The 24,043-nt window shown below is 40.8% G+C and overlaps 3 protein-coding genes across 5 annotated transcripts in view; 1 reads left to right on the top strand and 2 right to left on the bottom strand.

Annotated features, from left to right (window-relative positions):
* Positions 1–3,467, bottom strand: part of RTF1 (RTF1 homolog, Paf1/RNA polymerase II complex component) — a 30,683-nt gene extending 27,216 nt beyond the window's left edge. Inside the window, 3 exon segments of the mRNA XM_048065198.2 lie at positions 787–897; positions 3,241–3,342; positions 3,345–3,467. Coding sequence (XP_047921155.2) covers positions 787–897; positions 3,241–3,342; positions 3,345–3,452 — 321 coding nt within the window. The 5' untranslated portion in view covers positions 3,453–3,467.
* An 85-nt stretch (positions 3,468–3,552) lies between these two features.
* On the top strand, positions 3,553–9,110 carry NDUFAF1 (NADH:ubiquinone oxidoreductase complex assembly factor 1). Of its 2 annotated transcripts, none has more exons than XM_013192523.3 (5): positions 3,553–3,900; positions 4,388–5,009; positions 6,688–6,873; positions 7,039–7,113; positions 8,666–9,110. In XM_013192523.3, exons 2-5 carry the CDS (start codon positions 4,500–4,502, stop codon positions 8,804–8,806), a joined length of 912 nt encoding a protein of 303 aa, XP_013047977.1. In that variant the 5' UTR covers positions 3,553–3,900; positions 4,388–4,499; the 3' UTR covers positions 8,807–9,110. The 2 variants fall into 2 exon arrangements, with proteins under 2 accessions (XP_013047977.1, XP_047921052.1); XM_048065095.2 differs by lacking the exon at positions 3,553–3,900 and adding an exon at positions 3,955–3,973.
* Positions 9,111–10,035: 925 nt separating this feature from the next.
* On the bottom strand, positions 10,036–23,926 carry NUSAP1 (nucleolar and spindle associated protein 1). 2 transcript variants are annotated; one of them, XM_048065093.2, is made up of 12 exons: positions 23,769–23,926; positions 22,432–22,497; positions 21,185–21,373; positions 19,973–20,147; positions 18,298–18,387; positions 17,522–17,634; positions 16,757–16,822; positions 16,376–16,563; positions 14,081–14,253; positions 12,213–12,323; positions 11,547–11,658; positions 10,036–11,086 (listed from the first exon to the last, which is right to left on the bottom strand). In XM_048065093.2, exons 1-12 carry the CDS (start codon positions 23,859–23,861, stop codon positions 10,999–11,001), a joined length of 1,464 nt encoding a protein of 487 aa, XP_047921050.1. In that variant the 5' UTR covers positions 23,862–23,926; the 3' UTR covers positions 10,036–10,998. The 2 variants fall into 2 exon arrangements, with proteins under 2 accessions (XP_047921050.1, XP_047921051.1); XM_048065094.2 differs by lacking the exon at positions 16,757–16,822.
* Between the last annotated feature and the right edge of the window lie 117 nt (positions 23,927–24,043).

Here is a 24,043-nt window from a genome sequence, read left to right on the forward strand (position 1 = left end):
AGCTATGTGACCAGTTTGTCAGATCCTCTGTTTTAATACGTCAATTTCAATTTTCGCTTGTAAATGGAAGCGGAGGCTTTTAACCAGCTCTAGAACATAGCACCAAGAACAAATAATAAAAACAGATCTAGCAGATACGCACTCCTATGCAATAAGTTGAGAAAACCCTAAAACAAAGTAATTCTAAACTCTCACTTGCTTCACTTTCTTCAGAAACACCAATAAAAACACACTGTTCTATGTTCAAATGGTCAGACAAGCTATTTCACAATACGCTTTTGCTACTCAAAGTAGCAAAATAGAACAGTTTTAACATTAAACAGTCCCACCTGCTTTTACCCTCCTCCTCTCCGAGGAAGGAAGCTCTCTCCCAAAGCCAAAACCCTCTCCCTTGAATTCGGAGTCCAGGTTCAGCAAATTCATTATTACTTCAACCACAAACTGCACACAGGAAGAACACTAGTTTTAAGACGACAGATCACCAAACCATTCAGACCTTACGAACACAGGATTAAACAGGCAGTCAACTTTTCTACAGCCATACCGACTACTTTGTGTGAAGTTACAATTCTAAGCTGATTAACTACAAGAAACCAAGAAGAATTTGAGTACGTAACCTCTGGGCAAAATGGTTCTCTATCAGTTCCATCAACAGCTTGCCCCACTTTATAAAATCAGCAAGCTAAACGTACTGTATGATACATCCATACCTTCCATACTTCCATCGCATAGACACAGTCAGACAAATAACCCATACGAAGTTCACTGATAACATAACCTACTCACCTCATCATCACTGTCTGATGTCTCAGAGTCTGAAGATGCTGTAGGCTTGCTCACAGGTGGCTCCTTTTCTTCAGAGTCACTGCGTTTCCGTTTGGCCAATGACAAGAGCTCCTGGTGTGAAAACAACATATGTTTATTTTAAAATATCACTATTAGTTTTACCAATTCAGGTCAACGCATATACACCTTCTCTGTGATATCTGAGCACATCCCAGTAACACGATTGTCCCCACTACCTAGAGAACAAAGTCTACCATGTTTCATAAATATATACATACACAGAACTCTGCGTAATACAGCTGAATGTTACGAAAGGATTTTGAAAATTACAAGCCATAAAGAGAAAATGCTACTGACATCACTTTCTTGATATAAAGAAGATATGACAAATTACTTTCAGGTCTGTGGTATTTATATACCACATTATTAGATGAAAATTAAAAAACTCTACATTGTGTAGCATTAACCCAAAAAGTCAAATGCCACTAAGGAGTCTAGTTCCTTTCTTTCAAAAAAGATGTGCAACTATACACTTACAAAGGAGATACTTTAAGTATCACGAAGATGTCACGGCTGATATGTTTAGTAAGACCGTTCAATTCCTTTTCACCATTCCTACATGCCACAGAATGCACTTAAAGCTTTGGACAGACACAGAGCAGGCACCAAGCTCAAAGGCTGGGAAACTAAGTAGAGCTGTTCTCTAGGGGAAGCACCCTCAAAGGCAACCCAGGCCAGCAGAAAGAGCTAAATGGCTCACAAATAATCTCATCATTTGCTGTTCACAGCTTGTTCAGATGACAGAGGGAGGCAGTAGTTTAAAGCAATCATTTCTGAAGCTGCATTACTGTCTTCGTAATCCATGACAAATTATTTAGTCTTAAAAACATTGCTTTGGGGCTGATGAATCTTAGCTGTGAGGAGAAATAAAGCCACACCAACTTCTGCAGTCTTGGAAAAACAATACTAGATCGGTCGGCATTAGTTTCAAAACTGGAAGATTATCTCCACAGCAGAGGGATTTGAATTTAGTACCTCAGATGAGAACATAAACATTGCAGAAACTGATGGCCTAAGCTACTTACTAACAAAGAAATCTTCAGTTATTAATGGCACTTTACAAACCGTTTTCTGAAGACGACATGCAACATCAACAGAACAACAAACGGCTCTCCTTAGGAAGTTCCTGATGTTTTCTATAATAATTTTCTAAAATTCCCCTCTCACTAGTATCTTCAAGCATAGTTGAACCCAGATTACCTTCCTGCGTGATACCTTGGTGTTAATATTTACTGCTTTTATGCCAAGCAATTTGCCTTCTTTCTTTCTACCCTTGTTTTTTCCCCTTTTCCAACATTCTACATGAGAATGGCTCCTACTCCTTTCGATTCAACCCGCTCAGGTCGCTAAGGAAAGCTGTCAAACATTTAACCGACAAGGGCCTCACTCAGTATGCTCTCCTCCTTAAATCACACTTCAAGAACATCACCGCCCTGCTACCCAGCCTTCATCCTTGCACATATTTCTCTCTGCTGTTATAGTGGCTACAAACAACCGCCAACAACTCAGGTAGGGTTGCAGATGCATGCTTCCAGCGAGTAACAGAACGGATGTACAACCATGCAGCTATTCCGCCACCACTCTGGGGCTAGCTCAGCTCCTCATGTTTTCAGGCTCTGGGGAAGCTACAGGACTAAAACACTCATGGTGAGAAGCTGGCAGCTCTAGAGGGATGCAAGGGACACGCTCTGCTCCAGTGTATTTGTCTAACAGGGTGTATGACTTGAATTTTCTAAGGCTCCAAGTTGCAAAAACATTTTTCAGTGCTTGTGGGTGGCTTTTTATTTTTACTTTTCTGCAACACAGCAACAGCTTCTCCATTAAACACCCCGCAGGTCCGGCGTTACGTTCCCCCAGCCATGCTGGCACAGTTAACCAGCCAAACTTCTGCACAGCCCAGGCGGTGCCGTGCGAGCCCTGACGCCCTCGTTTACCACATGCAGCGCATCGCCGACCCCCGCCCCGCCGAGAGCTGGAGCCCTGGGGGGAATTCCCTTCCACAGAGAGGGGGGCTCCTCCTTCTGCAGCCCCAGCACGGCGAGCCCCGCGCCGGACCCCCAGGAGGTGCCTGCGGGGAACTCGGGGCGCCCCCAGCCGCACCTCCGGGCCGTGCCCCTCAGCCCTGGCCGCGGGGGGAGCCCGAGGCACGGCCGGGGCTCACCGGGAGGCCCCCGGGCACCTCCCCGGCCCTCCGGGGGCCGCCCCCCCGGTCCCGCCGGGCAGCACGGGGCCCGGCCCCGCTGCCCTCAGCGCCGGGCCGGGGAGGCGCCGGAGGGGTCCCCCCCATCGGGGCCTGGCCGCGGCTGGGCCGGGAGGAGGAGGAGGAAGGGGGGGAGATGGCGGCGCCGAGCCCCGCGCGGCCCGGAGGGCCCAGGCCCGGGCCTCCCCGCGCACCTGGTCCAGGTTCTCCTCGCTGCCGCTGTCCTCGGTGTCGGAGTCGATGAGGACGCGGCCTTTCCGCTTCTTCACCATGGCGGAGCCGGCTGCCCCCCTACCGCCCGCCCTCCCTCCCCGCCAACGGCGGCGGCGGCGGCGGCGCGGCGCTGCGAGCGGCCCGGCCTGCCCCGCGCCGCCCGCCCGCCCGGGACACAAAGGGCACGGCGCATGCGCAGCGCGGCGGGGCGGGAAGCGGGGAGGGGCGGCCGCCGCCCGCGGGGGGGGGACGGGACGGGACGGGACGGGACGGGACGGGACGGGACGGCTGAGGGGAGGCGAGGGGAGGAGGGGGCGGGCGGCGCCCCGCGCTCTGCCGCCGGTCCCAGCCCCTGGGGCTGCGGGGAGAGGCCGGGGGCGGGACCCGCGGCTCGGGGGCTCGCTCCCGGCGGCGGTGCTGAGGAGCACGACGCTGGGGGACCCGGGCCCCGCCGCCTGCCCCGCCCCGCCCGCACGGGGGCAGCGGGGCCTGACCCGGAAGGAGTGAGGCGGCCGCGCCGAGCCGCTGCCGGAGCCGGGACGGGCGGGAGGTGTGCACGGCCTGCTGGGCTCTGCTCTGTCGGCTCCTGTCGCGACGGAGAGCGGGGAGGAGGTGTGCGCGACGACAGCGGGGAGCAAGAGGTGGGGAAGGAAGAGGAGCGACCTGCCGGGGGCCTGGGAGCGAGGATTAACCGCGGGCTCGGGCTGAGGGCTTGTGAGTGAGAGGAGCAGGGACAAGACCGGGGGGACAATTAACGATCCCTGGAGGGGCTGAAAAACCTAAACGGTCCGATGCGGCACGCCTGCAGCTTTCAGTGGTTTTCTTTCTTTTTGAATGATTTCGTCCTTAAGAGCTCAGAGAAGGTGAGCTGGTTTGACGTGGTTTGGTTTGCCACAGAAGGAATCCCAAACCAGCCTGCCCAATCTTGCGAGCAAGAGGTAATAAATAGCCTCCCTCCAGTGGATTACTGGGCGCTGAGGCTCTCCGCTATGAATCAGAGAGTAACGGTGTGCTGTAGCTGCTCCGACCAGCAGCGGTGCAGAGATTTTTTTCAAAGCTTCATTTAAAAAATTAATATACGATGCTTGTAAAACTCTAATTTTTATCTTTTCTCCTTTTCATTTAAAGGTGAAGATAAACTACAGTAACTACAGATAGCTCTGGATACCGATTTTCTTGATGAATTGATTTCAGACCCGTTCATTGCCTCACTGGGAGTGCATCCTGCAGCTCTACCACGATGGCTCTGACTGTTACGGTGCTGAGCAGCGCTGGCTTACGTGGCAGATGCTGCAGGCACAAAGTTTTGCACCCCTTGCTTGGATTTCTCCTCGCTGATTCCACGTCAAAATTGTATAGCAGTTACAGGAGGCCAGGATCACAGCCCGAGAAAACGCCGTCTTGGCAAAAGATTGATTTCAGTTTTAAGAAGGGCATCGATGCCTTAAAGACTCAGCTAAGCTTGCTGAAGAAGGAGACCGAAGAACACTTAAGAGGACCTGAAGGCCGTCAGTTTGATCAGTACCTGTTGCAGCAGACAAAGGTGATGTGGGAGTTTCGGAGCCAGGAAGATTTAAATAAATGGGTTGTTTCCTCTGATGTAGAGATTGGAGGGAAAAGTGAAGTTTACCTAAAACTGGGTAGGAATAACCAGGCTGCTCTGCTGTATGGAACTCTCAATACCGAAGTACCTCGCGATGGGGAGACAAAATACAGTGGATATTGTAGCATGAGAGCCAAACCACCAGTGGTAAGTGCGGCTTCATGATATCATAGCAGCTGTTGTTTAATCAGAGAGCATTTTTGTGTGATTTGTTGTTTACTGCGGTTGTAACTGATCACCTTCAGGAATATTAGACATTCCTTCTCAGATGTGATTGCTGCTGTGTCCTTTGACTTGGCAGTAACTTCAACTTTTACCCAGATTTTGTTCTCGTTTCTTAGAAAAGGAATAATACGTTTGATCATTTGCTAATGTACAATAGAACATCATTAAGACAGCCCTGTTTGCTGCCTCCTTACAAATGAAGGATCTGTAATGAACCTTTAGATCTAAAATTGGTACAATTAAAATAGATGAGTCTCTCTAAATTGGAAGTTAATTGAATGTGTTGTAAGGGCAAATTTTCTGGGCTTTAACTTGGCCTATTCATCAAACTTGGTCTCAGTGAATGAGCTCATCATTTTTCTTCCTTATAGGTACAGAAAATAATGCTTTGAAATGTATGGTTTAAAGGTCTGACTCCTACCGTGTATCAGAAAAAGTGAGACAAATATTTGATAGATCTAAATAGAGCAAATCAGAACTATAAATGGGTGTGCTTACTATTGGTACTGCTTTTTTCTTTCCTTGTATTTAAACATCTTCAAAAAGCAAAACAACACTTCGACTCAGTGTGTTAAAAAATACCTTTTTAGACTGTTCTGTTGTTTGCAACTTGGATAGCAGAGAACTTAAGCAAGCAAAATCAATGGGCAAATGAGAGGCAGAGGAACACAGGCTACATTGGTGACACCAGGTCAGGGGAATGGAACCGGGGGTTGAATCTCACTGGAGTTCCCAAGATTGCTACTAACTTGTGCAAACGTGACTCAAATGTTCGTTTCCTAACTGGGGTAGTGAAGTGTCCATCTTTATAACACAGGTTGAGATTAGATGCTGAAAACATAAATAAAAAGACTTTACTTTCTTTAAGTAAAAATGCTCAAAACTGGCAAAGCCATAAATTGATTATCTACTGATCCTGTGACTTACAAGATGAGTGCGTAGAAGGTTAATAGGTAACCGTAGTAGTGCTGTAAAGGGGAAACTTCTGGATTTTTGGTGCTAATTTTGACTTGGTTTGAGCAGTTCTGGTCAAGAATAGCCCTGGCAACCCCCTCTTGCTCCAATGACCTCAGTGTGACTCTGAAGGTTATTTGGTCTGCCCATGTGCAAATCACAACGTCGGGGCTTCGGAAATCTTTGGAAAAAATGCACTTGAAGATTCAATATGCTTGTAATCTGATCATTATGCACAGTTAATGACAAAAAGTGTTGGAAAGCATATAAATGCTTTCAGTGTTCACGTCAGTCTTTAGTAAGGGAAGTTACCACAGGGGATAAATTATCCCATATATGCAATTTGTTGTAACCTCCTCTGAATAGCCTAGTACTGACCGCAGAATATTAAACGTAATGAACTACAGGCCTGATCTGCCATTGTAGCATTTGTGTGTGTGTGCCTGGTAGGGAATTTGGTCCGAGGAAAGAGATCTCATTTCTGATAGTTACGAGGCAAAGAGAAACCTCATTTCCACTGTGTCACAGGAGATAGTATTTACAGCGAGAACAAGGGCAGCGATCAAAGCAGTAGCACTGTTCTTTGTAATGGAAATTTCCCTTCAAGTATGAAGGAGGAATAATTCTGTTTATTAATAATTTGTAGGGATCTTTTGCTAGGAAGAAGTATTACGACTGGTCAAACTTCAACAGTCTGCATTTACGCGTCCGTGGTGATGGCAGACCTTGGATGGTAAACATTTATACAGACCCTTACTTCTCTCATCACAAGGACGATCTGTACAACTACTTCATGTTCACCCGAGGAGGGCCATACTGGGAAGAAATAAGGGTAAGCTCATGAGCTTCTCTGTACCACTTGTACGGACCTGAACAGTGCTGGTACCAAATGTAGCATGACTTCATATACTAAGGCAGACTTTTTTTTCTTAAGCTTTTATTTTGTATACTAGTGACACTGAAGTCTGTTTTTTTTGTTTGTTTTTTTTTCTGTCAGATTCCATTCTCCAAATTCTTTCTCTCCAGTCGAGGAAGAGTCCAGGATAACCAGCATCCTATCTGGTTAGACAAGGCAAGTTTTCTGTAGGCTTAAACGGTCTGAAATTTACTTTCTATGAATACTTGTCATTATTTAAATGACTTGGAAATCCTTGGGGTATTTAATTTTAGTGAATTTAAAATTGAGGGGTCTCTTCCTGTTATAAGGTACTTATTCTTGTGTGCTTACCTTTTACATTTAAATTATCCTACTTTGTGATTGCAGTGTCAATTTACTTCAAAGTAGCTCCAAAGATATTTTTAAGATACTTAGATAACCAAGAAACAACTCACAACTTAATTGGCCGTTCAAAAATATTTTTTTTTGAAAATGATCAAAGTGATGGCTGAGAAATATAACGTACAAGTTGGCACAGTACTGCCAAAAACATTAAAAGCAAGCTTATATCATAGACAATGTATCTAGGGCTTACAACGGGTTAAATTCTTCAGAACATAGAGTTTAGGTGACTCCTCTAATAATCCATAATAATATGAACCAGAAAGATATAGTTTTAAAACCTCTGCAGGCTTCATAAGCCAATGGCCTGACTGTATAGCTTGCTTCTGGGGGAGATAAAGTAGTTGAAACCCTAGATCAGTCTGAGAGGAGTGATGAAGTGATCCATTTAATCACTTCAGCATTGCTCTTTTACTTATTTAGCATGTTTGTAATGTACGTTTATCCTCAATTCTCAGCCTACGGTTATTCAACTTTAATCTGACACATCCCAGGCATTATTTTTCTGCATGTACAGCAGTCCTTATAACTGTGGGTACAGATCAGAGCTGCGCTTTTAGCAGAGTTTAGGGGTACTGAGGGCTTAATAGGTGACTCACCACTCGTTACCCAGCTTGTTTTGAGAAGTGATAATGCTGGAGTCTCTGAAAGATGATTGGTGACATACAAGAGCTGAGAAAGCTTTCAGGCGTAGGCTAACGGGAAACATGCCTGAGCCCCAGGGATTTTATGGAGTTTATTAATATAGTTGGAATAAGAGAGTGGTGATGGTTGGTTGTTTTTACTAGCATAGCAGTGGGGAAGGAACGAGGGGTATTCTATTTAAGAACATTTTCCCATTCAGAATAATGTGTCTATGTCACTTACTGAAATATAAAACTCAGAAACAAAGCTTCATATGTTTTAAAATGTCTGTTTTGGTGCACTTTCACAATGCACCAAGTCTATGACTTGCTCTAGAATGAAAGTTCCATCTTTTGTTACATTTATTTTTGTTTCCTGGTCACATTAGAACTGTAACAGACATGATGAAAATGTTTGCACACCTAATTGTGACAAAACTGGCACTGTGCAATCTTAAAGGATGAAAGTCAATGTTGCTCTAGGCTCAGACCATTTGTAATACACAGTTCAACATCGTGGTAGAAAAGCAAATGTGAAATAGCTTCCCAGTGGGAGTCTGTATTGAAAATGTGGTAGGTGAAGCATTCACAGCTTTAGAAATACTGCCTCATTTTGAACAAATACTAAATGAATGGCTGCAAACTGTAAAACCTGCAAGTAGCAGATAACTGTTCAATTGGAATGTTATTTTAAACAGGACTCTAATATATGTATCTTCTAGGTTAGTACCCTCGGATTCACCCTGGGAGATAAAGTAGATGGTCCATTCCAGCTGGAGATTGATTTTATTGGCTTGCTAAATGATAGAGCTCATACAGAAGAATTCGCCTATGAAATATATGACAGGAATCCTCAGATTTAAATTGGTCGTGTCCTTTGGAACATTCTTCAGCTGCCAAGTTAATTTTTATAGAATACTTCAAGTGTGGGTTCTAACAACGTGAAGATTCTATTGGAACATTAAAAAGTGCATGAAGCATCGACTGTATTATTCTGACTAGACTAAAACTGTTGGTATCTTTAAGCTGCCAAATACAGAATCCATGAGACTGCACGTACACAGCCTGAGGGGAGCTGCGATACATGTTTACAGAGTAGTAACTATTGACTGGCTGAGTTTTGACTTCTGTCCTGACCTTTACGGAAATAAAAATTTCATGAATGCATTGTTGTTTCTCAGTACACAACAATTTCATTTTATATTACATTGTTTATAGACCCAAGTATTTTACAACTGTCTAGTTTTATTACAACTGTATAGTTTTTCCAGTTTAAAAATATGCTGGGAATTCATACAGTGAAAAACAGTGGTTAAAGGATGGTGCCATCTCTGAAACTTAGAGAGCAGGACCAAAAGTATTTCAACCTTTAGCTTGTGGCTCCTGTGAAGAACTAAAAAAAGAAAAAGCTGCTGCCACTGCCAAGATTGAAACAGGAGCTATGAACTGGATTTAGCTCTTATTTTAGAGCTGTTGACAATAGCCTTATGCCTTGAGCTCTACAACACTGAAAACTCCAATGGTGGTTTGAGGTGAAGCCCCTGTTAGTGTTTGTTGCCTGAAAACTCATACCTCAGCTTAATTAGCACCATTACTGGGTGTAGGTACTGGGGAGTAGGCAGTGGGTGAGAGCAGATGTTTTTCTGATGTATATTGTAAGATTTTTTTTGAGAAGTCTGGTTTTCAATAACTTAAACACTCTCAAAGAACAATTGCTGAATCGTTGTTTCAGATGTCACAAACAGCCTAATCAAAGCTTTGACATCCTTCAGAGTTTCCTTGTTACTTAAATGTACCTTAAAAATACTAAATATAGCTATAGTGTATGTGGAAGACCACAAATATGCAAGCTGAAGTTGTCTTGTACTATCCTTTTCCTTTTGCAGAGAATTAGATCATTTAAGAGCAGAAGAGTGGTAATATTTATCCTTTCTAAAGGTATCAGACACATGCATTCAAGAAGGGGTAGGCAGGCAAATCAGTAAGAAAAACTAGTCACTTACAGAAAGAGACACTGAGTAATAAATAGAAATTTGAACAAAGCATGCTACATAAAGGAGGTAGTTATACACAGATCATATAACTAGCAAGATATGTACAAAATATTTATTTTCCCCATTAACTTTATAAAAAAAGAGCTTGACATTTCAGCATTTAATGACAATACTAAATTCATTTAAGTATTTGCTCACTAGAATAGCTGAGATTACAACTGCTACATTACCTTTCCAGTCACTGTTTCATCCACAACAAATCCAGACAGCTTTTTTTTTTTTTAAGTAACAGTTTTTGAATATAAGGCATTGAGCATTCTTCAGCACTACATTAACATCCTTTAAGCATCGCAGAAAACAAGAAAAATAACATCTGCTATTTACCATAGAAAGGAACAAAACCAAACTTAACTGTTCAAAGCATGGAGCTGTTAACTTGTAAAGCCACTTTTCAATTGCAATCCTTTTTTAAAAAAGGGTATTTCACAATTATGCTATGCTGTAAGCTTTGTAGCTTTCCAGAAAGCATGAATACTTTTTCTTCTGGAAATTCCCTGCTATTTCACAGAGCTGCAGTTAGGAATACAGAACAATTGGCTCTACCAGTTGCTATAGGATTTAAAGATTGATTTGGAGAACAGGGCGTGCAGATATCTCCTTCAATTTACCAGTGGAACATTTTAACATTTGCAATTTAAAGCATGCACTCCAGTGGCTAATAAATGCGTCCTGGTGGAGAAGTCTATACTGAGTCACAAGGAGGCTCCTTGAGCATCTCTTTTCCAGTTAGATTTTCTGCTTTAACACTTTTTAGTTAAGGGAGTTATTTAAATTAGAGTATTACTAAGTTCTAAGGTACTAAAAGGTTAGAACTCTCATCTCATTGGAGAAGTTGATCATGAAAACTTTACGCTCAGATGCATTATAAGGTCCCATTCAAAGCTCTCTGGATTCTACTAACTAATAAGCAACCTGACCTATACTCTAAAGTACAGACAGTACAAATATTTACATGAGAGGGACAGTATTTACAGTCAGATCCTGGCTATTTCTGATTCTTTTTAACCTACAGATAATCCTCTACGGTTTCCAAGAACCTGAGCCTTCTTCTTTTTTCTCTCCTGCTCGTGCTTCTCCCGCCTTTCTTCCCTAAAGGAAAAAAAGGAAAGAGACCATATCAAATTATGTTAAAGGCAGAGACACAAGCAACGTAAGGAATATGAAGGTGACCAAGGTTTGACATCTATTTAACAATGTGCTGCATTAGCCATGCACAAAGAGAACAGTTCCATTTTGAATCAAATCTAAACAGACAAGTACTTCTGCTTAGATGTACAGGTCTAACATTCAAGGTAACAACTTGTCAATATTCATTTTCTTTTGAGATGAAGGCAAGTATCCAAATGCTAGAATTGGAAGCTCATAGAATAAAAATCTATCAGATTCACAGTTGCATCTTTTTTGGCCTTTGTGATACTGGACAGGTATTGGAGGCCAAAGTGAATACAGAAGTATTCTTTTGTGAACTGTGCAAGTTAATACTAAAAAAAAGTGAACTATCACATTATTTTAAATAACACTATTCATAAAGAGCTAATGTTGTACTAACCTTGTCTGGAGATGTGGCTGTTTGTAATCTTTCTTACGTGAAGAGATGTTCCTACTGACAGACTTATTTATGGCAGTATTTTCTTTACTTTCTCCCCAAGGTTTTAATCGTCCTACAAGTCAGAGGCAAAGACAGAATTACTACAGTTTAGTACTTATGTGCTTAACTTATTGTGAATTTTATACTAGCTAGCTTGTTCTTTGCTGGCTGCCTGTGAGACAAAATGCCTCTTCAGTTGTATTATTATTTTCCCCAGCCCATTTCTTATGGGTAGTTTTCCAGGTAACAGTAATTACACAAAGAACATTTCAGATGCTTTGCTTCTCCCACAAATGTGCACTTTTAATAAAGAACCAATCCTTTACACAATAAGGTTTTTATCTCAAATTCCTTGTACATACATATATTCAGTGCAATACATGGAAGTTTATTCCTGTATTCATGGGATTTTGTTCATAAAGACGTTTTTCAGTAGTGAGGTTCTTAAAGCATGCATCATGTAGAAATTTAACAACAGCCCACAAACTACTTGGAAATCTCAAGAAAAAGGGACAGGGAAAATAAACAAGAGATGACTTAATACACAACATGATATAGCAAAGTGGCTCAGTGCTTTATTTTCTGAGCATTTTAGTAAGTGATATGACCAATAAAGGATCACTGTACCTTTATGTGGTTGATAACGAAGTGGCCTTGAGAGACTTGCTTTGAGATCAAATGTCTTCTTTGTGCTTGTGGGCTCTGCAGAGTGAGCTGCAAACTTGAAGGGGGTAACAACTACAAAAGGCATCAAAATGTTGTACTTATTAAGTGTAGTAAGAACATACTTTCCAACTTTATATGTAAATAGATAATTGAGGACCACGGTACAACTCTGAAGAACAAAGAGCCATTAAATGCCACCTTCTGCTACCACTGAAGACAATATCGTACAGATACAGCTTACTGGACATAGGGAGCTTTCAGATCCAGCGAGAGCAAGAGTTGTGAAATATTAACCTTTTTGCTCTGTTTTTAAATAGCATCCTGGCAAGCAACAGATCTGTTCAATCTCAAGACGGATTTAGTGGTTCTCAAGCTAGTCTGTAAAGCCCAGATTCACTGATCACACCGAAGCTTACATTCATCTGAGATTTCATTGAAATACATTCAAAAGCATGTGAAATACTTAACGGTATGTTCTCAATAGTAACTGCTCACTGTAGATGCAAGAGGAACAGTCTACAACCATAGGTAAGTAAGTGACTCAATTACAAGGCAGCGCACGAAGCCTTTGTGTGAGGTCCACGTGGGAGAAAACTCCATGTTGCTATCAGTCATCAAATACCTGACTGCTCTAAGGAGGACGCACACCATTTTTGTCTTTCTTGCCACTTTGCTTACAAGTTTGTCATAAACTGCTTACTTCTGTATCAGAGGTGCATGTTATATGGCTTATGTAAACACACTGTTCAAGTTGCGTGATTTTTCAAGTTACATGATTTTATGCAACTTTAGTTTAAGTTACGATTTAAGATGTTATTTTTGAGCCCAGTGCCTTTTAAGGCAGTACCTTTTGTGTCTTAAACCATAACCCCAGACCATATCTTAGAAGTAAGTTTCTGTAAGTCTTGCCCTTATCTGCTTTTAAGGATAAAGGACACTGGCAACAGTTTTTTTCCTGAGCTTATTCATATTCTTTTGCGATACAAATCATGGCTTTTACAAGAAGAATTGGGATACTACAAGAGACTTTAACATGACCAAACAATCCCAGATATAGATCCATGTATGTTTCCAGTCCTTCAGAGCAAATTGATTGGTTTCCTAGTCTCTGTACACTTATTTGGAAGCAAATGGATTTTCATATTTAAAAAAGTATTCTTGTGGAACATATCAGCTTCAGATCAGCAGTGGAACCCCCACCTGCCACCCCAAAAAATACCAAAATTGTCATACAGCAAGATAGGTAGCATAGGTCAAGAACTTGGAGTTGATGTACCTGGTGATGCCAGGATATCAACTGCTAGCAGAGCTGTGGTGGTGCAGATTACTAATGATCAGAAGAATTCCACTTTCCTACATACAGGGTTTTGAATCCTGACTTAACTAGGGTTGCTGAGGCTGATAATACCAGGTTGTCCTAAAACACAGCTAGATAACTGGTGCACACCCATCCCACAAGGAGAATGAGACCTCTGAGAAGGCATCAGCAACACCTCCCGCTGCAGGAATCTCCCCGTATGAGTTATGTCAACCTTTTCCTATGCAATCCATAAAGGTCCAGAACTTTTTCTGTCCCCCACAGGCTTTTGTGTAGGTAGCTAGGTATTCAGAGTCTTTATGCTTACTGCCTATTTAGATTTTAGCAGCTAAACATTTTAATTTAAATACTGGAAACTGAAGGAAATAAACTGCTGCAGTTTCTAAAGAATCAGGCATAAATTAAAGATTGAAATTAAAACATGGGCCTACATTATCTTGAGTTATAAGAATTATATAACCATTCAGTACAAATAAGTCTTGATGCAAAAAAAATTTGCCATCCACTTTACCCTTTGATGCAGCCAGATCATTATTTCTTGTATCCTTCTTGCTGTCTTTCCTACTTAACAGTTTGCAGCTCTTCTGGCTGTCAGGTGTGCAGAACTCTAAGTATGGAGACATTCTAGATGGAGTCTTGGTAAGAGAGCGCTTATGCTCGTTATCTTTTGTGGCTTCTGAGAACCTGAAAGTTATTAGAAACATAAAGGACAAAAATAAGTCACCTACAAGGAAAGTAAGCCATGTTACAGAACACAAAAGGAGCAAAAATTGTATTTTATATGTTGGAAGTTTTTCTGTATATAAAATTTTCACAGCTAACACAAATTACACTAAAAATACCTTTGCTGACAATTTTCAGCTTGTGATCCAACATTAAAATTCTTCCTGTTACTTACAGCTGTTAAAGAGCTAACTGTTGTTTTGGAGAGAAAAAGTATTTGGGTGCAATAAGCTAGTAGATTTCTTTACCAACCTATGCAGCTTACTTAATCTTTAGATTCTTTAGTAAAAGATTATGATTTATAAACATTATTAATTTAAGTTTTCAAATTCAGAAGTTAAAAAAATAACTAAACAGAACTCTAGATCCATGAGGAGAGAATGGAAATTCTAGTCAAAACTCAAACTACCTGTATACCAAGACACGTGTGTGTGCTGTGTGTGTAAATACTCACACACTTTTTAATGTGTGAGCATGTGAAACAAAATTCAAAAGCTTGCATGAATTAATAAGTCTTATCTATAATGTTACTGAGCTGAAAGCCTGCAAGATATGGAAAAAGCAGCAAGTTTATTATTAAGACCTACATTTTGAGGGCTAGGAAGTTTATGAATGAAGTGCAGCTTGTAAGATCTAGCTCAGCACATTTTTGGACAAACGAAATGGAAGTAAATTCTGAAAGCACTGATTCATTTTACATAATGTTAAGAATCAAGTAGGGCTGCAGTGGAAAAAAGTATGCAATTACTAAAAGATAGAATATTATTTTCATTTGATGATTACGCTGTATCATTTTTCAACAGAGTTAACAAGATTGGATTAATAGAAGGAAAGCACGGAAATCAAAATTGTCACATACAAAATAGAAACAAAGCCAGCAAGAATGAAGTCGATATTGCAAGGGACTCTCAACCTTGGTCTCTGAGCAGCAAAAGAACTAGCATGCAAAGATTACAAGTCTCATAGTTATTTATATTAGTTATTAGTTGTACTGACACACAGGGCAGAAAAAAGAAAAAATCCTTTCTTCAGAGACAAAAAAAGTGTTCCAGCAACTATAAACTTGGCACAAAAGTGTTAAAAATTAAGTGTTATCAGAAAAATGCAAAGTAATGCAACAGAGACAAGATTAACCTGATACTATTAGCAGGGTAAGAAGGACAAGGGTAAAATTTAGAATGTCTAAATCTGAACTTCAGCTAGCGTGAAAAGTCAGGTAAGTGGGAGAAAGCTGGCATTAGTCAAACAGTTGGTAACTGGCAAAGAAAATAGTAAATAGAATGACTTTCACTGAGAGAAAACGGGTAAAAGAACATTTACCAATAGGGTACCATTAAGGACTATACTTTCAATTCCTTATTTTTTTTGTTCAAGACTCCAGAAAAATTAGTAATAAGCTAATAAAGTTTACTGATAACAAAAATTCAGGAGACATTAACATAATTGTGTATTAGATTACTGTGTAGGAATAATGAAGTGTGCATTATGTTTTAAAAGGAAATTAGATCAGGTTTAATAGCATCAAGTATGAGCTCATTCATTTAGCAATCCATCATGACTTCCTGGTGTCAGTTTGGTTCCCATGTGCTAGAAGCAATCTGCTTATATTAGTTGATTACAAGATGAGGCCCTACTCTGATAAGTGGACAGACACAAAGAGCACCCAAAAGATCCCCAATGAGTCCATTGCAAGACTCATCTGTGATACTGCATACAGTTTTGGCTAAGTCATTCCAAAGATGTATCAATTCCTATATAAGAGAGACTATTAAGTTGCCTGACAAAATGGAATACCTACACAGTAAGAGAAGAAAAATAATTCAGCTTGGTTGGCGTAGCAAAATGAAAGCTGAAAGAGGCAAAATTCTTCTACAATCAGGTATCAAGATGAAGAATCAAAATAATATTAGTATAGTAAAGCTTAAACCAGCCCTAAAGTTAGGTTGAAAGGTAGAAATCAGAATTAACCTTGTGTAGGTCATGTTTGGAACAAAAATATAGTAGTCAAATCACAGTCAATGTTTATTATTTTAAGCGTATCATATCAAATTGCTCACTGTTAGCTTTGGTTTGTTCTTTTTACCTGACATTCATTTTGGTTGTGGAGAGGACTGAAGGATTAAATGAAGATTTCCTAGATAAAATACTTTGACTTGCAGTGTTCAGCAAACTGCGTGGTGAGCGTCGGAGGTTACTGGGAGTGCAGGTGGCAGACAATCTACCTCTTTCTGGATTTGGGCTGAATAAAAACGTTTTGCCAGCAGTATGTTTCTAGGGAAAAGCAAATCACGAATTAATATACTTCACTAAAAGTTTAGTCATAAATGTATCTAAGAGGAAGGGAAAATACACAATGAATCAGAAGCATGCAGTCTCTTATGTTTTTAAAGGGGGAAGGGTAGGAAAGGGAAAAACATTTTACACACAGTTTTTTATATTATTAAAGTGATATGAAAACATATACCTTAGAATTGCTATGTGGAAGGCCTTTTTCTGATGCCCTTAAATGATTAGATTTTTTGGCCAGCACCTGCCAAAAATAATTTGTCTGAAGCACGCATTAAGCATACACCATATGCCACAGAAAAGAGAAACGCAACTTTCAGGAATTTTGGTGTTACATTTTGATATATACGCTGACATTCATTGATACATTGCAATTGCTCTTATAGTATCTGCCACACCCTGGAAGAGGCCCCTTTGCAGTTTTCACATGTGTAAGAGTCGAGAATCAGGAACATTGAAAGCAACATACATTAGATGTATTTTAAATGAGTTGTAGGTAGACATTGCACAAAGGCTCTTTAAGGCACAAAAACACAGCGTTTAATCCCTGCTTTTTGAAGAACCATCCATCCCCTTTAGTTCTGCAGCAATTCAGACACTTGTTAACAAAAGTTCCAGGAGATCCTTCACAGAAGTAATTGTGGCAGTTATTTTTACTCAAAACTGACAAGTTGTTTATTGGTTTCTACAACCATTTATAACCATACACCATTAATATACAACTTTAATATTAAAAACATAGCTACAGAACTTATATGCAAATAAGTATATAGAACTATTAATACAGGACTCCAGTTCAAGTCTCACCGATGCTGCGATATTCCATCACACGTATACAAAACCAGCTTCTTACTGCTCTAGAGAGCCTGAAGGAATTTTTACAGAGAGATTTTGTGGAAATAAACACAGGACCGATGGATGTCTGTCCTGTGATAGCACTTACCTTGACTTCATTGAGTGAACTGCTGCAGTTTTCAATCATTTTTTTCTTCCTCTCAATGTAGTCAGCAATAGACTCCATTTTCTTGAAGTGAGCCTCATGCAACTTTTTAAAGTCTAAGAAGTTCCAAAAATAAGAAGTCATGCATCTGACAAGCTCCTAAGGAAACTTCCTACCTAACAGAAAAAAAGTTTGCAACACTTGTACTTACAATCCCCCCCCAAAAAAGTATCCCTCTAAGTCTGTGTACCCACAGGTACCTAAACAGTACAAACAGCATCTACTTCAACTACATAGGTACATGGTACCTGCTCTAGAGAACTCTAGAAAGAAGGAAGAAAACCCAAAGCTTCCATTTTCTAGTAATGGAAACATTTTAAGTGAACGTGTTTTATGAAGTAATGAAAGTGAGCTAACTTATAAATACTACAGTTGTGATATTACTATAAAATGAAAACTAAACGTGCAGGAGTCATAGCATGTCTTCCTACTCTTTGTTATGAAAACTGTGAATGCAAGTATAACATCCAGAAGATACCAAAGTACTCCATAAGCCAGTTTTACAACCTATACTTAATTCATTTACTACTATGAATTTACAGGTGGGAAGCTGTTCCTCAGTGTAACCTTTTGACATTTTCATTTGTTTGCTTTTTAAAGAGAAGGTGGTCTCTTGGTTCAAGCAAAAAATGGAAGTCTGGTTTGTAAAACCTGTAAGTCGAGTCTCCCTTCATGCAGAGACAATGCGTTCTATTTACAAAGGTGGTAGATTCTCTTACTCGGTGTAGTAGCTTTCATTCCTGTTTTCCCAGACCTAGATGCACGGCCTACATACAAAGGGATCTTCCCTCCCGCAGGATGAATATCACCTGGCACAATAAGATTAGACAAAATGATTAGAACTACTGGAAAATACTTTAATGTCATTAAAACCCTCTTTAAAACCTTTGTTCTAAAATATATCTTATCTCCTCAAAGCAGCTTTAGGTTTTTAGAAATCACAATCTCAATTGGAATAGGTATGTCCTAAGACTCTCAAAAACTTTTTAAATGATATGCGAGTAACAGCATGTCATGACATACTACAAACCCAGAATGAATCTGACAGAAAATAACCTGACATTACTTTCAGTAGTAAAGTATTTTACAGGAGGAGTTAACAAGCAAACTTTGCTTGTGGTAAACAAATACAACCCACAGGTCTTTATCCAAATATTAAGCTCTAAATATTTTTAAAGTTTTTGTACCTGTAAAAATAAACATATTTTGATGCCATTTTCTGCCATTGCCTTATATAGAGGCAAGAACCTAAGTTATTTTGATCAACTCTGCTCTCAGGTCTGCTTTTTTTTTTTTTATCTTGCCTGTAGTTTGGTTTTTAGCATAAACACACCATAAAACCAACATACAGAAAATTTCACTAAATGTAGTAATAGCATTTTTCTGTTACACGGCTCTCTTGCTGTCCGAAATTACTGTTAAAAAAGGTCAAAGCAATACGGATACTTATGGTTATGGGAAGAGACTGGCACTGTGCCAAATGTCAGGGTGAAATTCATTATAATGTTGCTTCAGCCAAAGCATCCTCTACATATATTATTGCATCTGCTTTTAAAAGAAACTTAATTGAAATTTTTGTAATTTTTAAACTGCTTTAGAGATGGCCTCCAATAAGAATGTCCTTTAAATGCTATGGAACAGCAAGGTTATCCTTAATACATCTCAAGGACTATTTACATCTAGTCTAACAGGAGCAAATAATGGGATGTATCTGAAAAATTATTGTGAATCTGTCAAATAAAATTGGGAAGAAAAATTTATTTCCTCTTCAGGTCAGCTGCATGCACAAAGGAATAGGAAAGTGAGTCTGTATTTTGTCAGCATCATGTTTGAAGATCTAAAAAGAGCTACCAGATACAAAAGTGGTCCACCATAACACACTCAGATAATGTTTGGCAGCGTAAACGAACAAACAAGGGTTGTCTTTATGTCTTTTAATACCCATTTTACTCCTGAGAAGGAAGTGACAAAACCCATTCATGAGTAGAAAAAGGAAACATGAGGAAGGGAGCTCTCCCTTCCTTGCTACTCAGTTCCTTTAAAAAGTGGCATCTCAGGGGTATTCCAGAAGGCACAGATCCTAAACAAAGTACAAGAATTAAATACACTCAGACCTTCAAGAACGCCTTCACTGAAAATATTTTATTGGTCCAAATTTCCAAAGTCAAAATTAGCAGAACTACTATTACATTGCAGAATTTGTGGAATTGTTTTATAATGTGTTAGATAAACAAATAAACAGGCCAAAATGTCAGATTCTTCTCTGGCATCCTCAAAAAGGTACAGATCACCAGACATGTCACAAAAAAATCTTTGCAGACAACAAAATAACCAGAAAATGTATTTGAATTACTGTGAATGACTAAAGTTACTTTCATGGAAGTTATTACTCACGTTCCACTCCAGTACTTTTAATAGAAGTCTTCTCTGGTTGATCCTTCTCCCCAGTAGCCATCCCTGGATTTTCAATAGCTCTCTTTTTAATTACTGGTTCCTCATTTTGGAATACCATCTGTCCCTTTTCATGCTCACCATGGGGCACTTCATTTTCTTTCATTTCAGAATGTTCCTGCAGTTAAGCATACTTCATTTAAACGGTTTGTTACAACTGGATATAAGGAAAAGATTTTGTTCTAAGAGCAGTTGTTTAGTGGAATAAATTGCCCAGAGAGGTTGTATAGCCTCCATCCTCAGAGGTTTACAAGACCGGATTAGATAAAGCCCCAACTTCATAGCTGACCCTGCTTTCAGCAGGAGATTGAACAAGAGACTTTCTGAAGTCCAACCTGAATTAACCTAGGAAATACTTATTCTGTTATTGCACAAACAGATCTCTATTAGAAAGGTTTTACCCACACAGTTCTAACATTTTAGCATAAATTGCCTCTGTTGACAAAGTGCAACTATCTGCAAGTAAAAATAAATTCACTGGCTATGTTGCTTTTTATTTCTGTAGCTTTGGTTACTATAGGCTTTTGCTTATTTAGACATGCTGCAGAAAGATTAACACCTCTCATTTTCCCATTTCCCTCTAACGGTACCATTATGTTTTTCACACAGTTCAGAGTTCACCCACCACTTGCACATTATACTAGAGAAAAATAATTCTACCCCCATATCACCCTGAAATCTCTCCTCCACCAGTCATACAACCCACGAATATATACATACACACACTTACATTAAAACACACTGACAGCAACGAGAATTTTAAGAAAAAAGTTTGGGCAATCATCCAGTTTCTGTGAATCTTTTCTATATCAAAAAATGCCGATAGCTTTATTTTAGATAAATCCTGCAAGCAGTCTAATGTTCAGATGAATACCATGATGAACCAGTGAAAGCAGTCCTACATCCAGTGTTTGGGATGATATCTCTCTCTGAGGAATTTAATTTCTTTTCTTGGACTAACGTTATGGAATAGCACATGGTAAAGTTATACTAAATTAGTGGTATAAAGTACAGAAGACCAGTACTAGTACATCTGCATACAAAAACCCAAATGTTACCTATTAAAATGGTAGTAGGATGAATCAAGCATGTTTCACTTATTGTTTATTGGGGAGATCCACACAGACACACACAAAACCGTGCAATACAAGTCACCTCTTTCTCAGCAGAGAGCCCTGTAGTTTCTTCACTGGTTTTAATTTCCTCACTGGAGTTCTTCTTTTTTCTGGTTGCTTTCTTTTCTTTACATCTTTTTGTGACAAAACACGCTGGATCGGGTTTAAATTCCTTCTGACAGCTCAATTCATCAGAGTTCATGGAAGCAGATGCACTTCTTTCAGCATCCTGTATCAGAAAAGTACCATGATGTGTAACATATCTGATATACATCAGATACGCCAAAGAGACAGCTGTAACATTACTATTGGAAAAGGCATTTCACACAGAGGAAAACAGTAGTATACATTTAAGTAGCACAGTAATAAGCAAAATAGCAATATCTAAATTTCCTTAACATCAAAGCTGGTTGTTTTCCAAACTTAAAATGCTACAGAATAAACCTGTACTTCTTTTCAGTCGGACACTATAAAAAACATAATATTTGAAACCTGACTCAAATGACGCTGCAACCCTTCCCAAGTTTGTGCAGATTATCCCATAGAAAGGTTCATGCATAAGGAAGGGGGGGGATAAGTGGGAGACTCTTCCATGCTAGTTAAAAATAAGCTAAGATTACACCATTTCCTCATGATTTTAGAGAAGCAAGTTATAAAGGAAAAGTTTAAACATAGATGTTTTAGAAAAAGTGGTTACCAACTTATTTTTTTAATCAAAAGTAAAAAAAACATGCAATGAAGTAATTTAGCTCACAGAAATATTGAAAAAAATACATGGAAAGTAAACATCATGGTTGTATTGCTTTTGTAATGTCAACGTAAGTAAATTGTAGTAGATATAAAATGCTTTGAGATTAGTCAGTACAGCACAGAAGTATTTAAATTCATTTTGCATGCCTAAATGAAAGGGACTAGTGTCTGGAGATAAACAGGCAAAATTAAGATTCGTTCAATGGAATTTAAACATTACTGTTCACAGGGAATAATTCTGTGTGGATGCTAAAAACACCTTGTTAATTTTAATGGGTGGAAGGGCTAAAAAATACATTGTTAAATTAACAGCTGGAAGGCAGCCAGCTTTCAGCCATATGGGAGGCCACTTCAAGTATTCATACAGCTGTTTCTATCAGTACAAGTGCATTAAACTAAAGGCACTATTTAAAAAGAAGTATTTTTTTATTACTATTCACATCAACTAAAACCAATGTTCATTACAAGCTGTGCTCTACTAGTTACAAAGCTAAATCTTTCTTTCTGAAAAAGAATGGCTGCTTAATCATCTATTACCATATTTTCATTTTCTTCTTTTCTTCCTTGAAAGTGTTGCTTCAGTGCTTTCAACAGTTTGTCTCCCTGGAGAGAAATCAAAACAACAAACGAACCAAATATTGCATTAAGTCATCAAACAAAAACTGCATAAACCCAACTAGTGCCTATAAATCAATCCAGCAAATAAACGGAATATTTGCTGAATCCAATAAAATGCTTAAGGCATGCTTGGAGGGAAGCAACTGTCTCGCTCTGCTCTCTCTTTGGCTCTACTCAAAGCCTCACTTTGAGTATTGTGTACAGTTTTGAGTGTCACAATATAAGAAAGACATAAAACTATTAGATTATCCAAAGGAGGGCTGCAAAGGTGATGAAGGGTCTAAAGGGCAAAATGTATAAGGAGCAGTTGAGGTCACTTGGCTTGTTGGACCCAGAGCAGAGGAGGCTGAGGTGAGGCTTCTTGACAGCCTGCAGCTCCCTCACAAGGGGGGCAGAGGGGCAGGCGCTGAGCTCTGCTCTCTGGGGACAGCGACAGGACCCGAGGGAACGGCATGGAGCTGGGACAGAGGAGGGTCAGGCTGGATATCAGGAAAAGCTTCTTCACTGAGAGGGTGGTTAGGCACCAGGACAGGCTCCCCAGGGCAGTGGTCAAGGCACTGAGCCCACCAAGTACAAGAATTTTTTGGACAACACTCTCAGACACGTGGTCTGATTTTGGGGTGGTTCTCCTCCAGCCAGGAGCCGAACTCGATACTCCTTGGGGGTCCCTTCCAACTCAAGATAATCTAAGATTCTACAATTCAGTCAAATTGAAAAGCACGCTTAAGACCGCCAGCTAAACACGCAACATTTATTTTCCCTGAGGACACAAAGACAAGGTTCCCTGGCCAGGTTTCTTCTGCTCCATCTGCCTTCTAGAAAGTTAGCTGTTCACAGCTGAATGAGCACGTTTCAGCAGCGCTGCCCAGCTGAACAGGAATTAAAATCGCACCAAGCTTCGGCAGCAGCTGCTCCTGCCTTGCTCACGCTACACACAACGCATTCCTCACGTACAATCAGCACTAACAGCAACGGAACACTTCAGCTGGGAGGGACCTTCAGGGAGTTACTGCCCGACCACCTCAGAGCTAACCGAAAGCTGAATAGTATTAACGACAGCACCGCACAAACGCCGCTCGAAGGCCGACAGGCACGGGGCACCCCCCGCCTCACGAAGCTGAGGAGAGCACCAACCGACCTCCCCCCCCCCGCTCCTTTAGGCTGTGACCCCCGGCTCCCTCAGCGCTGCCCCCGGCCGCCCCTCGCCTACACCCGCGGCTCGGCCCCCCCCAGCCGTGCGGCGCCCCCCGCCTCACCCGGAGGTTGGCCTTGAGGCCGGCGGCCTTGGCGAGCTGCTGGAGCTCCGCGTACTTGAGGGACTCGAGGCGCTGCAGCGCGGGGAGCGCCATAGCGGCCGCGGCCCCAACCGCCGCACTTCGAATCTCGCGCTCAACCGCCGCCCACGCCCCACCCCCCCCCCACGCCGTTCGAACTCGCCCGCCGCGCGCGGCCATTGGCTGGGCGGGGAGAAGGGGGCGGGCCCGCGGCAGGGGAAGCCACCAATAGCGGCGCGGCCGCCGCCGCGCTGGTT

This window comes from Anser cygnoides, chromosome 5 (genome assembly GCF_040182565.1).
Source record: "Anser cygnoides isolate HZ-2024a breed goose chromosome 5, Taihu_goose_T2T_genome, whole genome shotgun sequence".
In the NCBI taxonomy this organism is placed as follows: domain Eukaryota; kingdom Metazoa; phylum Chordata; class Aves; order Anseriformes; family Anatidae; genus Anser; species Anser cygnoides.

Coding starts and splice junctions, on each gene's coding strand:
- NDUFAF1 (XM_013192523.3), top strand. CDS start 4,500: ATGGCTCTGACTGTTACGGTGCTGAGCAGCGCTGGCTTACGTGGCAGA. Junction 6,874..7,038: donor CATACTGGGAAGAAATAAGG/GTAAGCTCATGA, acceptor TTTTTCTGTCAG/ATTCCATTCTCCAAATTCTT. Junction 7,114..8,665: donor ATCCTATCTGGTTAGACAAG/GCAAGTTTTCTG, acceptor TGTATCTTCTAG/GTTAGTACCCTCGGATTCAC.
- NUSAP1 (XM_048065093.2), bottom strand. CDS start 23,861: ATGGCGCTCCCCGCGCTGCAGCGCCTCGAGTCCCTCAAGTACGCGGAG. Junction 17,635..18,297: donor AATGAAAGCTACTACACCGA/GTAAGAGAATCT, acceptor GGAACTTCTTAG/ACTTTAAAAAGTTGCATGAG. Junction 16,564..16,756: donor TTCCACATAGCAATTCTAAG/GTATATGTTTTC, acceptor GCTTTTCCCTAG/AAACATACTGCTGGCAAAAC.